Source organism: Phoenix dactylifera, chromosome 2 (genome assembly GCF_009389715.1).
Source record: "Phoenix dactylifera cultivar Barhee BC4 chromosome 2, palm_55x_up_171113_PBpolish2nd_filt_p, whole genome shotgun sequence".
Classification (NCBI taxonomy): Eukaryota; Viridiplantae; Streptophyta; class Magnoliopsida; order Arecales; family Arecaceae; genus Phoenix; species Phoenix dactylifera.
Genome location: NC_052393.1, coordinates 13,483,909 through 13,501,737, shown reverse-complemented (window position 1 = coordinate 13,501,737; position 17,829 = coordinate 13,483,909). Strand labels below are relative to the sequence as shown.

Below are 17,829 nucleotides of genomic sequence, written 5' to 3'. Positions count from 1 at the left end.
TCTTCTTGATTAGAAAGCTACGCTTCTTCAATGTATTATTTAAAAAGAAAATTTTTGATTTGACTAGCCCGTTTTGGAGCCTAAATGTTGGAATTTCGGCTTGATTTTAGGAGGTTGGCCCAAAGTTGTAGATCTCGAAAAGATACCCAATTCCAAAAAAAAAAGATCATCTCAATCGGGCATCATATGACTAAATTATGGCCCCTTAAAGTTTGGTCTGTGACTCGGCTTTCCAATGTGGCAGATTTTACTCCTGAACCTTGTCTAGTCTTGCTCGTAGTGGCCAAAGTATTCCACATTGAGTCTAGTGATCCTCTTAAATAGTCGTTATGGTCAGAATGTTCTATATCGAGTTTGGTGATCCCCATGGATACTCGTAGTGGCCAAAGTGAACTACATCGAGTTTGATGATCCTCCTGAATATTCGTAGTAGCCAAAGTGATCCACATCGAGTTCAGTGATCCTCCTGAATCAGGTCTATATGTTAGAAATTTGAAAATCATATGCATCGTTGTGCTGCCTCTGGTTATTCACCTAAGGTCTAATAGATATGCTTGATGTGACATCATATGGGTAGATGCATGGAATTAAGGATGATAATGGTGGTAGATGTGAAATTTATACAGATGTAGTACTACTTGGTTATATATATATATATATATATATATATACTTCCTAACTTCCCCAGGAAGGTCAGCTTGAACATGACCCTGGACATTTATTAGGAAGATTATCAGTCAACTTTTTTTGGGAGAAATCAAATCTGAAGTAGCACAATCTTAGTTATATGTAAATTTTGGACTAACGAGATTTGTGATTTACAGAAAGAGATTATTTTCCTTCCAGCCTAATGCCCCAGCAGAGAATATAATCACTTCCCATTTTGAAATAAAGAATAGAAATGCAAGCAACATAGCGATATGCTAGTATTTAGTTTGAATTGAAAGTGATTACTTGCCAAGCATGTGAACTCTAGCTAGGGTTTGTGTTTTCACAAAAGCTTATTTGAGAAGACAAAGCAAATTTAAAAGAAATTGCATGCTCAAGCTTCCAAGTTCCAAGTGTCTAAATTATGTATATAAACCAGCAGAGTACTATATGTTATGGTTAATGTGTTGTCAAATTAAATTCTATTTAATACTTACCATAGTTATTTTTGTTAACTAGAGTCAAAGTATGATTAGAATGAGTGGCTAAGATTGCAAGACTTGGAGAGCAAGTTATGTTTGGAAATGTAAAAGAACTTGAAGAGACATGAACGTGCCGTAGAAAAAATAGAGAAAAGAAACAACCGAAAAGAGTGGTTGCATCTCTTCCCCCATTTGTTCTCCTATTTTGCTGAATATACTCCAGATTTTTCAGCAACTACTTGATCCTTTATTGTGCTAATTAGTTTGAGTTTAATTCTGCCTTTACTATTTTATAATTGCTGGTATGTCCAGCCAACAGATTTGGTATCAGAGCTTGGTTGAAAGAGGTGTTTAAGGCAGAAATTTGAAGAAGAAAAAGAAGATTTTGGAGGAGAAAAATGGCCAGCACAAGTAGCGTAAATTGGAGCAGCATGTAGGTTCCTATTTTCTCAAGTGAGAACTATGATTTCTAGAGTATAAAGATGAGAAGCTTATTTGTCTCCATAGATTTGTAGAAGATAGTAGAATCTGGTAATGAAATCCCAAACCATATGACCAAAGAAAATCAGCTGTTCAAGGGTATCCAAGCTTGGAAAGATGGTCAATATCAAAGGTTGATACTAAATTAACATTTAGTCCTTCAAAAATGGATCACATCCCAAACTCCATCTTCTAAAAGATTACATGCTCTCGAGAAACTTGTAAAGTCTCTTACTCTCTTAATGGTCTGACAGGGATGTAAACTGTAGGCATAGGTCACTATAATATTTTAACGAGTTAAAAAAAGAGGCTATATACATTTAAAATAATAAAATTAAAGTTATGCATACCTGCAGTAGAGATCATGGGAGGCATTTTACAAGTAGAGCGTCTTGGCATCCCGAAGAGCAAGGAGGGCTTTAAATAGAAGGGACGCAGGACCCTAAAGGAAATATGGAATTTCCAGGTCACACTGTGCTTGTGCTGTGCCACTAAAATGATCCTTTGGTACGTACGCAACCACAACCAAGTCTGTGTCCACCGAAGGTGATCAGGTAAGAAAAACACCAGCCATCTTGGAACCACATCAAACACACCCACACCCATCTCCAAATGGATGCGAGCAATCACAGGATAGAAAAGACCTCCCACTGGTGACTGGAGATTATTCATGGGCACCGTTCGACGCAAGCAAAGTGGGGGAATCGTGAGAGCCCCTCATGTTGCCGTCGTGAGAAGGGATATATGATTGGGGACCAAACGCGATGACGACGGTTGCGGCAGGCCCTCGGCGGCCAGCGGAGGCACCATCACGACGATGCACTGGAGTGGGTGTAAGGGCCAGCGGATGCACTGGTGACTGGAGATTATTCATGGGCACCGTTCGACGCAAGCAAAGTGGGGGAATCGTGAGAGCCCCTCATGTTGCCGTCGTGAGAAGGGATATATGACTGGGGACCAAACGCGATGACGACGGTTGCGGCAGGCCCTCGGCGGCCAGCGGAGGCACCATCACGACGATGCACTAGCCCGACCCATGAGAGGGGGAGGGAGACTCCCGAGCGGGTCTTCTCCCTCCTCTGTTTCCATCTATTCCTCCTCCCCAAATCCACCGAAAGGAAGAGGGGAGGGGGGGGGGGGGGGGGGGGGGGGGGCAATCCGTGAGAGTCCGTGAGAGGAGATCGAAGTATTCACCGCCGATCTCGCCGGAGGAACTCGCCGGAGGTAAGTTAAGCACCCTCTAGCCGCCGGACTGATGGGAAAAGATAAAACTCTGTTCGGCCTTCTCCTCTTCCATTCCGGCCAGCCGTGGCGCACCGCCGGCACCGCCGAGGCCATCAGTCATGGGGCGGTGCCGACCATGGACCGCCGCCGTCAAGTTTTCCCTCCAATCGGGAGGAAGGAAGGAAGAGAGAGAGAGAGAGAAAGAGAGAGAGAGAACCACCCACTACCATCTTCTTTGTTCTTCTCCCTCTCTAGTTGCTCTCTCTTATTGTTATGTTTTCTCTCTAGTTTAATACAGGGAGATCATGGACTGTTAGTTAGTCCTGAGGTGCTAAATACTGATGGACCCTTAAGAGGATTCATAGAGAGTTTTGGATTTTCATATATCGTGGATAATTTTTAAGGATGACTTGATTCTGTAGGAGAATAATCTGTTGGACGAGAAGACGATAAGCGGGGTCCTGCACATTCCGGTTTATAAATCACCGTGAGGGCGGATAATTAGTTTGTCTGAGTTTTCAACAAAGTGTAAGAATTCTTGTACGGCAACCTGCATGTATAAATACTTTTGTACCACATATGTATGATATGTTATGATCTAGACAAAGCAAAAATAGTTTTATATTAAATTATATTTTGATCATATTGGCTTGTGATTGGTATTATGATGGATATATGTATGCGTATAACCTATACCTGCATAATTGGATTTATGGATGTGGTGGGATGGACTAACTATGTTATATTGATTGCCTTGTCACGGGCCGAAAATGTGACCGTGGTTAGTCTAGGTCGAAAATAAAATGAAAAAAGGAATTGATGTGTCTGTATGAATTGATTAAATGAATAGGGACTTTGGGCTTATCTCGTTATTATGGATTGCCCCATCATAGGCTGGAAATGTGATACTATCGATTGCCCCGTCACAGGCTGGAAATGTGATACTATCGATTGCCCCATCACAGACTGGAAATGTGATACTATCGGTTGCTCCGTTACGGGCCGAAAACGTGACCGAGATGTAGCCCAAAGTCGGAAAAATAATTGATCCGAATCAAGTTAATATAGAATGGAAAGAAAAAGTATTGAAAATAGTAATGAAGATTTATGAGCTATCATATGCTATATCATTTCGGTATGGTTGGACTTTTATTGACGTTTGACGTACATACTTATATTGATTATTTGAGCCTTTTGGAAGCCGTTTATGATTTCATGAAATGTGCATCGATTTGTCGTGGTTTTTCAAATTCATATTACTATTGTTTTGGTATGGACGTGTAGGGGTTCTTATTGGGCTGTAAAGCTCACACCCTTCTTTTTTCTATTTTCAGAGTTGCAGGATGCATAGACATGGATGGGTTGGGCGCAGAGCGCGAGTATCAAAGTCATTAGCTTATTAGTTAGTTTATCTTTCTTTGATGTCGATGAGTATTTGAAAATCTTGTATTTGAACCAAATTGATTATTTGGATATGCTGGATTTGTCTATTTGAATTAATTAATTAGTTGTGGATTTATTGGATTTTTGTTTATCTTAGGCCTTGCATGATCTTTAGGGCACTACTCTAGGACTCATGCAGCCAGTCGCGTATCAGACCTGGGTGCTGGGTTCTGGGCATGACAGTGGGTTTCGCTGGATGGTTTATCACACACTGTGAAACGTTATCTCCATTGTGCTTTTGATGATATCAATGGAAGAGCACCTGCGATGCTAGCAGTGCCTATTGCCATGATTTCATGATAATGGGGTCCAGTGTTTGAGATGAAATCAAATCTGCTTTCTAAGCTACATGTTGATGACCGGGTTGCATAACTGACTCGACCGAGAATTACCATGTAAGAATGCTTAGAGTAATTGAAAATAACTCCGTTACCACTCCGAGAGAGAGGGAGAGAGGATTATTCTTTCGATATCAAGCAAACACATCTTCGATCTGGGGATGCCAGTTACAGAAATCCTGAATAAAAAAATTTGATAAAAAAGCAACACAAAGAACACTATGGCCAAAAAGGCAAGAACGAGAACATTTTGCATTATTATTAGTGGGGCGGAGGGATCTTGAGTGTGTTTGGCGGAGAAAGTAATGTCTCTCTTTCATAACAAATCTTGTAGTGCTCTAGGCAGCTCTCTCTCATCAATCCAGAAAACTCTCCCAAAATGGTTTGCCACGTTCGAAGCCATCCCAAAAAAGCAATATCTCAAGTAGAATCTTTGTCTAAAAATGATTTCAAAATTTTTATTAAATATCTCAAGATCACCCTCAAGAGATTCTAACCTTCCAATAAGTATTTTTTGACCCTCCAAAAGTAATACCAAACGAGGCTACTATCATTTCCTGATACTAAAAATGTTTTCTTAATTTGGTTGTTCAAAAAATAATAAAATTCTACAGCACTTTAGAAAAATACTTCCCAAGCAACAAATAACTTTTAATTGAAAACCTTACTAGCAAAAGCTGGACTACTTAAAGCTCTACAAATAAAAGATCTACTACCTATAGCAATGCTAAATGAGGTCTAAGCTTGTCTATATATTAATTCATATTGCCAGGACGCATACCAGGCAAAACTGGACCATTAAGCAACTTGAGATGCCCGGCATGGGCACAACATGGACAACCAGCAACAAGTCCATCTTCTAGCAGAGCAAAACCTCATCCAACCACAAATATTGATCAAAATTCACCAACAATCACACATAAAGGTGCTAATCAGATCGATGGCTATCATTTAGATTACATTACTCTTTTTTATTATAGAAGGAAAACCTTTTCTAGGCCTGCTTCATTGGAGTCAATAGATTGTCAATTCTTTTACTGCTGCTACCAATTGTTCTCAATTGATGACAACTCACAATGTGCTTATCTCAAACTCACAACAAATTTCCTTTTGCATGGTCTTTGCCACTAGAGTTCACTTTGAATACCTTCTTCATATTCACCTTGGAGAATTTCAATTTCTCTGGTGCGATCCCTCTAGCATGTCCACCTTCATAGTCTATGCTGAGCTCACATTTGTTATAGAGTACACTATCACCTTGTTGCAGGCTTGAGTTACTTTTGTCGAAGGATAGTTCAGCTCTGCTTCACCAGTCTTCTTGTCCATTTCATCATCTCTATAACCCAATCCGCATCGGTAACTTTTGTAGTCTTCGACATCCTAGTCATATACCAAACCAGGATTGGTGGCCTTTGATGGATTTACATGTCTAGCACCCACGGCAAATTAAGAAGCAAGCGAGCTGGAAATTCTCATCTTTTATTAGCTTTCCGCTATGACCATGGTATCTGATGTCATCAAGATCGCTATGATCGCTATATATGGGAGTGTCTGGATGCATACTCTTCACAAGGGCTGCAACACCACTAAGGTGAGGAGCCCACATGGAAGGAAGTCCCAGATAACGCATCAAAGGTATGGTCACCATTGTTATATGGCAGTGATCTATAAGGAAGATAGATGTCAGGCTTTAAAATGCGAACACTCTGAATGCTGGAACCCCAGTGACGTTCGTGGCAGTGGCATTTTTGGTTGAATTGACGTACAGCAAGATCTTCGATTTATCAGCATAGCTAACTTCTAATGCTCGAAGGTTATGGGCGTTGGCAGTGGTGGTCTCATCATCTAGGGGACCGAACATAGCTAAGCTAGCCCTGGCATTCTGAAGCCTGATATCTTGAGACTGGGTCTTGACATCATGATTGCCTGGCCTGTCCAGATGGGATCTGAAGGCAATGTACAAAGACCTTCAACTTATATCTGGTACCTCCATGGCAAACCCTCACTTGATAGGCATTGTATATATAGCACTCACTAAGAGTGCCCATCTGGCCTGATTGGTCTCTGACCGCAATCAAGTCTGCTATCATCAAAACTTCTCATGTTGTGGGCAGTGATCGATGGGAATTCTGGTCTGGATGCGCAACATGAATATGCGGGCTTCTTTGCAATGGGTGCTGCTCATGCGAGCACATGAAAGGCTGCTAATCCAGGGCTACTTTATGACCTAGATGTCGATGATTATATAGTGTATCCCTATGGAGTGTTAGGGGATGCTGCAGCTGAGGTTGTTCACCATAATGTCAACTATTCTAAGGTGGGGAGAACTTTTGAAGCTGAGCCAAACTACCCATCCACATTATTCGTTCCTAGGTCTACTATGAACCGAACAATGACTAATGTTGGAGGAGCAAATGAGAGTTACAAGACGATGGTGGAAGCACTGGAGGAGGCAGCAATTACTGTTACTCGACAGACCTTGTAGTTTTGACGCATGAATGGCGAAAAGACCTATACTAAGATGAATGACAAAAAGACTGATATACTATTGAGTGTGAAGGGAATTCGTGGTGTGACTGGGATCATCATGTCGTGAGGAGCAATCACAATTTCCTTTCGATATCAAGCACAACAATTCTCTTCTTGTTTTTCAGCGCCGCAATCATTGTCAAAGGTTTTAAGTTCTAACGAGACGAGGGACGTCTTGACTATCCCATCTTGTTTTTGTGATCAAACATGACCAGAAGATGGGTGGAACTCCAAAACCTATTTACCCGGGGAAAGAAGAATAAAGGGGAAAGAAAGAAAAGGAAGAAAGAAGAAGGAAATGAAAAAACAAAGGCACAAAAGAAAGAAAAAAAAAAAAGAGGAAACAAAGGACATAAAAAATAGTAAAAAAAAAAAGAGGAAGAAAGAAGACATGAAATTAAAAAAGAAAAAAAAAAGAATGGAATGAATGTAAGGATCCTGCGGGCATGTATTTAGTTCCACATTGGTTATCCGTCGGAAAGATCTTGGGTACTATATACACTAAGGAACCCGAAACATACCTTCAGGCTAGCTATTTTAGGTGATATTCTAGGTTGTAACAAATAGTATCAAAGTGGACCCGGCCCATGGCCCATATGGACTAAGAAACACTGCAACAAGGGCTCATTATGAGTGACTACAGGCCAATCGTGATGCTTAGATTTGAATGGATTTGGATTCTTAATCTGACAAGGACGTCAGGGCTTAAACTGGAGGAGTGGGCGTGTGTTCGGTCCCACATCGGTTATTCTTCAGAGAGATCTTGGATACTTATACAGAACTAAGAAATATAAAAAATCTATTCTAGCTAGCTATTTTGGGTGATGTCCTAAGTTGTGACAAGGGAGAAGAAAAGAAAAGAAGGAAAAAAGAAAAGAAAAGAAGAAAGGAAGAAGAAAAAAAAACAAAAAAATAAAAAAAAAAAGAAAGGAAAAAGGGATTTATAGAGAAATTAGAACACCCTTGTCCCATAGGATTCAAAATGTTGCAAGGTAGTCTAGGTCAAACTCGGCCATCTATCGTATTATCAAATGTAAGAAATGAAGCGCTTATTTTTCTTTATCATACTTAATGTCAATAGCTAGGTTGGATTAGAGTGTTCTAGATTGTGAGTGACAAACCCGTGGCGCAAAAGAGGGTTGCATTGACTAACTGCCCCTTTATGTGATCCCGAAATATCTCCTTTAATTAGATGCACAAGAAGCCACTAGATTATCTATCTTTCTAGTATTTTAGTTAGAGATATCCTCATATCAATTCTAGAAATAATTAAATAAAAAAGCTTTTTTTCTTTTAATATTTTTTGGCCTTGGAGTGCAAGGCATGTCCACCTACTTGCCATACAAAATATTTAGGGGATAGACATATTTTACAACTAGTAAGGAATCAATGTCCACTAATAAAGGCCCGATGTTGTTAAATAGGCAAACAAGAAAATTCCAACCGCCGTGCAACATGGTCGCCATAAAGGACTTAGAATGCCCTGCTCATCCAACTATGCTAGGTTCCATTTTCATCTTGATATTTAGCATTTCAAATTCAAGAGTTTGTTTATCTTGTCTTGGAAGCTAGCTTATTTGCGCAAGATGGATTACTTATTTGTGTTCACTATAATAGCTATATTTTTCAATGACAATCTAATCTTTATGTTGGCAATTGGACTTTCCTAATTTTTTAGTGGAAAGATAATGATTGAACTTCTCACAACCAGAAAAAGTTGAACCGAGCCGAACCGGCCGGTTCTGCTCGAACCAAGCCGAACCGGCCGGTTCTGCTCGAACCAAGCCGACCCGATCTCCGACCAGGTTGGTTTGGTAGTAGAAAATAAGGGGCTAGAATTTGATTGGCTCTGGCCGGAACTGAATGATTCCGTCCGGTTCAACTCGGTTCGAACCGGTACCGATCGGTACGGATTTCGGTACTGGTTCGACGAACCTTACTCACAATATAATTTTTTGAAATCCATCTCAATTTTTTTCAGCATGGCCTACGCTGCTGGGCGTAGAAACATTTAGAAACTCTTGAATGAAAATTGAAAAAAAAAAATGTATCTCCAGTTTTTTCAAAAATGTAAGATCTTTGGCGCAAGAAAAATGGGTGATCTATATCATTTTGACTGAATTCCGCCTACCTCTTTTTTTTAACAATACCGAGCCGGGTTCTGGATCTCCAATTCAAGCTCACTGTGAAGCTTTTCTTCGCAGGTGTTACGCATACTGAGACGCTCTTGGGCATGTCCGCCTTGACTCTGTACGTTGAGTTTGCCTTCCCAACACGTCACGCGGCGTTTAACTGAAACGCTGCGATCTGAATGCACCATTATCGATGGATGGTTCAACTCTCCTTCGATCTTCTTGACATTTCTGCAGACAACACTGCGTCTAGCGATCACTTCCACTTGCCTGGCTGCGTATCCCAGCCCGCAAAGTTAAGCTATGCAATCCTTCCCGTCCAGGTCGCACACTAAACCTGGATCGACTGCTTTCGAGGGGTTCAAACATGGCCAGCGCCCACTGCAAGAAAGCTAGCCTTTTGGAGTTGTTCATCCTTCATTGGCTTCCCATCATCGTCCAAGTTGTCGGAAGTTGTGATGATCTCTGATTTGATTGCTGCAGGTGACCAAGCTGGATGTGTACTCTTGATAAGTGCTGCAACGCTGCTAAGATGGCGGTTGACATGGAGGTCCCGGACACGAGATTATAGGTCATTTCATTTCGATTTCTGGAAGTCGGTCCTACTTGAAATGGCCATGTCGCAAGAACGTTCACGCCCGGGCGAAGAGAGAAGAAAGCGATGGTAGGAGCTGGAGAAGTTCCGATTATTGTGCCCTTGAAAACAATGGAGGCGAATTGAAGTATGATTTGATCTTCGATCCATCGACATAATTAACATGCGATGCTTGGGAGATTGTGAGCTTCAGCAAGGGTGGTATACCCGTCAGTAACCCCAGTATTTGGTCTTATCATTGCTGCGCCATCCGCCATCTTAACCCCAGTGCCCATGTTGATCCTGGAACCTCCAGTAAGGTCACAGACCACTACCTTCCCCTTGATTGAGGTGGCATTGGAGAAGGAGCTGCAGCTTGGCCCAAAAGCATCTTGGGGGTCCACGAGAGGCAGCATGGTTGATGGGAAGGCTGATTCGCCATTAAATTCCCGTCCATCCCCAAGCTTCAGAATCGCCCTCGTGTCCACAGATGGTGCTCGCTCCTACTGTAATGATCCAAGGAGCATCATTGTTAAGCGAACCAGATGAGACCATATCAAATGGAAAATGACAAGGGTGCATGGAGAGGTTTGGACATCTTTGATTTAGAGTTTAGAATTTAAAATTTAGAATTTAGAATTTAAAATTTAGAGTTTAGGGTCGAGGATTGCTATGAGACAGAGGGCGCATCAAAAAAAAAAGGAATATCACAAGTTTCTAACGCAGTTCAAAAGCAAACAATACCTCTGCCACAACCCCTTGCCTCTGATCATAAAAGACAGTTTCCCCTCCAACTAGAGATTGCATGAATGATTCTTGGTTACCACCCACACTTTTTTTCACTTTGGAACCTTCACTGCCACTAAGATATATTAATAAGTATATTGTGTTTTACATCCCTCTCCAAGATCCACACTCTCATCAATATGTCGACCAAACCGCTGGCCCACCTTATATCCGCAAAATGTACAATTAGCCTGACTGATTATATCTGATAACTGATAGGCAATTCCAAATTGAACACTAAATGGTGAATGTTCAAGGTTTGCCAGGGCCACTTGGTTCATTGGCTCAATTTCCATTCTTGGTTATACATGATAGACGAGTTAATAAAGGCTTGGTTTCATCAGGATATTTATCTTACAAACCAAATTAGACATGAATCCTGCTCCAGTCACTGTACAACTACAAGCACAGCTTTTAATATCCTTTTCAGTATTCAAACAAAAAATATGAAAGAAAGGAAATTTGAAACTGCTGAACCAATTTATTTGTAATTTGGATGTACATAAATTTGAAACTTTGACATAAACTAGTAAAAGTAGAAAAGAAAAAAATAAGATAGGATCTTCACCTGTAGAATCTAATATTTGGATTCAGACCTACAGCCACTTTTTCCTGAACTTTGATATCATCAAATACTTTTTTCAGGCCTGACTCCCATATGCATTCAGCAAGAACAGGGTCATTGACAGAAATGCGTTCATTGTCTCGGTAGGCTTCACCTTTGGCTGGACCCAAGCTCCCTTGGTGCACGAATCCCACAGACTCTGCTGCTTCAATGAAGGACTTTGCTTCAGCAGCAGTGAAAAAATTTGGTATCTGAAAAATTATGCTCAAATAGAGAGAGAAAGAGAGAGAGAATGATGAATGTTTATTAATGCTATTTCTTTGGCATACAATACTTTCTTAAGGTAAATGTCTCACTAGCAAACAAAGTGATGATATATGATCCTTAAGACATTTCCATGGTACCAAAAAGAACTGCAGATAATAGAATTAAGGTAAATTTTCCTTCTGGGGCTTCTATAAAAAAAAAAAAAAAAAAACTGTAACGATTCATAATTGTCATCTTTTCCTTTACAGGTATCATGAGGAATGATTGCATTTTCAGTCAAGGCTAAGTTTTACCACCAGTGATTCATAAATTTCAATTATTAATCATTATCCATGTATGGGATAGGTAACAAACTAACAGTGAGTCAAACAAACATGCACTGCACTGCATTTCTAGCAATTCACGAACAGTACTATTGATCCTCAATATCAAACTAACTCATAATGATGCTTCCTTTCGCGCCACAGTCACAATCACTGCATAAGATAATAATTTCCTCAAAGGTTTGACTACTTTTGTCCAAACATAAGTAGCTAGCATTCTGACTGGATAGCACCAGTTTTGTGATTTGCAATTGGCCTCTTAAGTTTGTGATAATTGTTTGTCTGCAGCTAGACATCAATTAAAAGACAGGCCTGAACAGGTTTAAATGATATGAATCAACTGTTTTCTCGCAAACACAAGTATTAAGCAGTCTTTTAAACTGATATTTTAGCTCTGCGACGACCTGTGAAACAGGTCAAGTAAAACCAGAACTGAGTCTTGAAATACTGAGATGGTCCACCCTAATGTAATCTATATAGTCTGTTTGTCATTCAGGACTGGCCAGCATTGAACCTTTCAAAACCAAAATCCTCTTAACCTGCCAAGGTCTCATATCTTCTATGAAACATGAGCCTGGTTCGTGAATGTATCAACTCAGGAAAAGTCTGTGCTGGTAACATACAATTTATTATCAGGTTTTAAAATATAAGATTGGACACAATATATTGCTGGTCATGCAAGGACCATGTTACTCTCTTGACCATTGTCAATTTGACAAGTGCTACAAGAACTACACTTAAACCCTGCACAAATCTAGCACGAGAAAAGAGAATTAGTCACATGAACATCAAACAACCCTCTTGACCTGCAATAGTCTAACGTTGTCACATTGGCAAAAGCTATTGCATGTGCTTGTCCCCAAGAGGAATATTGGTAGGTGAAGTACATATCATATGAGGACCCAATCAGCCTTAAACTTGAATGATGACCTCAGCTCTAAGCTGATTGGCTGGAAAAAGGATGGATATTACAAGGTGGGTTACTTGTGCTTATGGTTGTGTCATATGTGAGTAGCACTTGTTTTGCTTCATATATGCCTTGATGAGGGCTTGTTCAGTCAGTGAATAAGCCGAGCTTGAGGTTCAGTTACTGATAAATACCTACCAAAGTTTATTTGTTCAATATCAATACCAATCTAATGGATGAAGTGTTTCCTAAACAATAAATGCTATATTCATATATTGAAATCTAATGATTAAGATTAGATCAGACTATACAGACAAAAGACCTAGAGGACCATGTGCTCAAGGCAATAATCTTTAAACAAGTCATTCATGGACAGTTGAACTTCAGCTAAGAATTAATCAAGCCAAGAGTGAGTCTAGCCAAGCTTATGCACGGGCTGGATTACTCAAGTTCATCTTTTTTACATCTCATGGCTTTGTTTGTTTTGGCAGGGGATCTCCCTGTCGCAGCCCTCTTTGAGATTGGAAGAATCCGACGGGGACCCATCATACGTTGGATTGGGAATTGAAGCTAAACCTACTGCCCTAACCTTACCAACCTTCACTGACCCAAATAGACTGAACTTTAGATCACGTGGAAGTGGTAATTTCTGGTGATGTTTTACTGAAGTCCAAAAGTAGAGTCCATGAGGACCTTATAATCACTTTTCTAATTCAGATCCTGGGGAGCCAAAGGGGCCATTTGGATGCAGTGTGTCCTTGAAGTTGGCAAGTGAACTATATTTTAACAAACGATAGCCCTACATTTGGTATTTGTCTACAAGTTATTCATATGGAACTATAACTTTAGTCAGTAGTCACTTGCCTCATGTTTGCTGAATATTTGGGTTTCTATTAGTGTTCAGGTTTAGTCACTCAAAATTATTTTATGGTTTACCTCCACATCTCAATACGAAGAGCACCAATGTTTATCATTTTATCTTTCATCTTATAAATTGACTTGATTTTGGCAAAGCATGTAGACTGTGATACACACCAGTTTTAGGCTATCACATTTTTCTCCCATTAATTAACATTTGTGGGTATAACAACTATCAGAATCACCAAAAAGAAACAATAAGAATTGGAGGGCATGCTCTAGCAAATAGATAGGAGACAATAACAACTAAATTATCAACTCACTAATCATAATAGACTGCAGATAGACCAGAGTTGGGACAGGATATGAGAGGATAGGACAAGTAGATGATCGAATGAATGGAGGAGGTTATGGGGAAAGTAGAAGGAAGATGAAGATAGAGGGGAGGATCGTGTTGTTCCAAGAGAGAACCGAACTGTGAAAGGAAGGAGGGAGGAAAGAGACAGACTGATGGAGCGAGCAGTTTGAGAGAGAAGACAGCGAATGTCACAAGAAATGAAGGTGGGTGGTGGAGTGGGTGAAAGTAAGGAGGCCTCCACAGTACTTTCATTCACACAAACTTGTTTTTCCCTTCACAGAGCCAAAATTAAAGTAGGGAAGTGAGCAGGTTTTGGGATAATACTTGCATAGCTTAGACTACACTTATCCACATGTAAACACCAGGGAGTGCTGAGTATCTATTGAACAATGGTTTAGTCTTCAATTACCTGCATCTAAATGACCCCAAAGTCAGACAGTTCTACTTAATGGTGGCAACTAAGCAGGCCCAAACATTTCTTAGCTGTCCTGAAAAAACATGACCCAGCTCAAAGGAAAAAAAAGGTACAGATCAAGGTTTTCCAAAAAGTTCCATACTTGTTATGGAAGAATGAAAATAAGAAATCCATAGGGAGCTAGTGCGCGAGAAAGCCAAACTAGTAATTCTAGGACTGGTTCCACAATGCAAATAGAATAGGCATCGATATGCTAAGATTTCAAAGGTTGCAGATGACATGATTGATTGCAAGAAAGTTGATCTACAAAAAGCCAGACAAAATGTTGCATCAGGTAATTCCAGCATTAGTTTGGGGAATCAGATAAATTAAGGTGTCAGCAATTCAATGGTTTTACATAATAGCACAAATATAGAGAGGTCAAGGGACTTATATAAGGAGTGATTATTGAGTTCATGATCCTGGATATAGGACAAAGAGTCAGTAATATGAGGCATTTTCTCACCTATAAACGATATATTTTTGATATAGGATGAGCCAGAAATTGTTTGTGTTTCATTGAGGTTGTGATTGGAATGGATATTCCTTTGAGATCTAGTTAGCCAATTTGATCAATCATACATACTTTAGCTTAACTTGACTCCAGTGTCGCAATAGTCAACTTACAAGAGATTTTCCTACAGGGACTTTTAACTTGAACAGGCTATTAGTGATTACACTAAAGTTTAACGATACACGAGTCCAGTGGACCATGTTCTTCTTCTAACATGACTAAACCATGTAATTTAAACGATTTGGATCATAAGTCAAGCCTACAATCACATGATGCTAGAGCACATAGAGTTACCTAATTCATTAAATCCGAAGTGAATTATGAATTGCTAAAGTTCGAAGTGGTTTCTACAAGATTTAGTGTACTAAGCAACTCAGGAATCCCATATGACGATTTACTTAATTAACTCCTTTTAACACTCATAAAATATTTCTATATTACTCACCTTGTATGTATTGATAAATTCAAACCCATTTTATCAAAAAATGTTTAATAAAGCATAATAAAGAACGACTCCAATCGTACTATAAATGAATCCAATTCATTCAGGAAGAGAAAACTCCAAATTATGAATCCAATCCCAGAGCGGATGAACGAACAAACCAAGTAACTATGGGAGCACACAACATCGTAGAAGCATGCCTCAGCACTAGGAGGAAATATGAACACCCTGAAAAAGAACTCGAAGAAAATTTAGTCATCTTCAGAAGAAATTATTCTCTCTACATATCAAGTCTTTCTTTCGTTTTATGTCAAATACGTGTTTTGTTACCTAATGCTATCCGTAGGGGTTAAAAAGAATGACGCTTCAATGCTTCATGCTCCTTCATAAGATAATCTATTTAGCGCGCCGCCACACACACACACACACAAAAAAAAAATATGAACAAAGAATTCATGCTCGAACAAGTAATTGCATGGTCAACAATCAGTCTTTACGAAAGGATCTGTAACCTGAGGCCTAAAAAAACCTAAAAGAAAAGAAAAGACGAATTCTTTAATTAGAAGCACTAGACTACAGAGAGATCAAAAGAGATGCAAAAGAAAAGAAGGAATTCGGGGTCCTTGGGCATATACCGTAAAGATGCTGCTGCCTTTGAGGCGATTGATTTGGAGATCCCTCTTGCTTTTGATCTGCGGCCACCTCCCTCCCGCCGTCTTCGTCTTCTTCTTCTTTTTCTTCCATTGCTGTTCGTCTCTTCCAGCTGCGGCTGGAGTCGCCATTCTCCGCCTCTCCTCCATCGAAGTTGAGGGAAAGGGAGCCAATCGGACACGAAGGCCAGTGAAAAAGAGGCGTCTCGTATGTATCGGTCTCTAATTTGGGCTAGGTAAATGGAGAAATTATTAGTGGTCCGCTGAACCTGATCCATCTAATAATTTCTAAATTAAATTGCAACTTCTGGACCTACACTTTTTCTTGGCAACTGTCTCGAAATCATCTCAGGGAAGAGGACATGAAATTAGGTTATTTGGTCCAACTGGATTATAATTATATGAGGATCTGATTTGATCTAAGTTTTGGGTTGTATCTTTCAAGTGAAAGGATTATCTTTCTTCTTTTGTGATGTCAATCATTGGATTGCATCCTGTATAGCTTCCAAAGCACTTCAAACTTTTTTATCCATCCATCTGTATAGGTCTCATCCATAGACTTGTAAGTCATCGTAGAGATGGTGTTCTTTACAACCCAGTAAAAATCTCCACACATTCACATCAACACAATATTAATATAAGTTTGAAAACCACAAACCATTACTGCAGACATCATGAAGTCACAAATTGACTATTAATAGTGCTCGAATAATCATTATAAATATGCACATCAAATATCAATATAAATCCAACCACTCAAGAGTGTTATACCATACGATATCTTAAAATTTTATTAGTGTTTTTAATGTTTTCCATTCCTTTCTTATTAAGTTGATCCATATCAATTATTTTTCGAATTTTGGGCTACATCCCGATCACGTTTTGAGCCTGTGACGGATAAACTAATAATGTCACACTAAGTGCCTGTGACGAGCAAACTAATATTGTCACACTTAGAGCATTTGACAGGCAAAACAATAGTATCACACTTAAAGCTTGTGACGGGATAAACCAATAGTGTCACACTTAGAGCCTGTGACGGAACAAACCAATGATAACGAGACGATCCAAGTCCTTGTTCATTTAATCAAGTTCACATCTACACATTAATCTCTTTAATTTTCGCCTTTAGACTAACCATGGTCGCGCTTCTAACCCATGACGGGGCAACAAATAATAATAAAGTTAGTCTAGAGCATCACATCCATAAATTCAATTATATAGGTATAGGTTATGCACATATATGCATCCATCATGATATCAATCACAAGCAAATACGATCAAAATACAATTTAATATAAAACTATTCTTACTTCTTACTTATTTGGATCATAGCACATCATATATATATAGGTGCAAAAATATTTATATTATGCAAGTCGGTGTACAAGATTCTTACTTCTTTGGTGACAACCTAGACAGAATAATTATCTGCCCACACCATGATCTACAACAAGGGGGCGCAGAACCTTGCTCAACGGTCAACGTCCTCTCGTCCAATAGATAGTTTTCCTACAGAACCAAATCAACATTAAAAATTACATGGGGCATCTGACAACCTAGAACTCTCTATTAACCTAGGACTATCCAGCAGTCTTCAAAACAATGATCTCCTCATATCCAACTAGAAAGAGTAAACCAATAGGAAGAGAGAGAAACTAGAGAGAGAAATAATCCAGGTAGAGAGAGAAAGTCCCATAAAGAGAGAAACAAACAAAAAGAGAAACCAAGAGAGAGGATAGAGAAAGAGAGAGGAGAGAGAAACCCTCTCTCTCCTCTCTTCACGATTGACTGCCTCCTTCTCCCTTCCCCCTCACAGGTCCAAAGGGCGGCGGCCATGGCGGCCCAGCCCCCA

At 39.7% G+C, this 17,829-nt stretch overlaps 1 protein-coding gene across 10 annotated transcripts; it reads right to left on the bottom strand.

Moving 5' to 3' along the window:
- Positions 1–9,095: 9,095 nt before the first annotated feature.
- Positions 9,096–16,501, bottom strand: LOC103699885. Of its 10 annotated transcripts, none has more exons than XM_039122594.1 (4): positions 16,292–16,501; positions 15,960–16,206; positions 11,205–11,424; positions 9,096–10,356 (listed from the first exon to the last, which is right to left on the bottom strand). In XM_039122594.1, the coding sequence occupies exons 1-4, from the start codon at positions 16,319–16,321 to the stop codon at positions 10,317–10,319; spliced, it is 537 nt and encodes a 178-aa protein (XP_038978522.1). In that variant the 5' UTR covers positions 16,322–16,501; the 3' UTR covers positions 9,096–10,316. The 10 variants fall into 10 exon arrangements, with proteins under 10 accessions (XP_038978522.1, XP_038978528.1, XP_026657787.1 ...); XM_039122600.1 differs by having other exon boundaries at positions 11,205–11,403; XM_026801986.1 differs by lacking the exon at positions 9,096–10,356 and adding an exon at positions 10,699–10,807 and having other exon boundaries at positions 11,205–11,452.
- Positions 16,502–17,829: the final 1,328 nt, after the last annotated feature.

Bases quoted from the DNA above. Each gene is read 5' to 3' on its own strand.
- LOC103699885 (XM_017840979.2), bottom strand. From the start codon at position 16,321: ATGATTTCGAGACAGTTGCCAAGAAAAAGT. The intron at 11,425-15,959 runs GTATATGCCCAA...CTGCTGCTGAAG, and splicing joins AAGGCAGCAGCATCTTTACG to CAAAGTCCTTCATTGAAGCA. The intron at 10,808-11,204 runs GTGAAGATCCTA...TACATTTTGCGG, and splicing joins CCAAATATTAGATTCTACAG to ATATAAGGTGGGCCAGCGGT.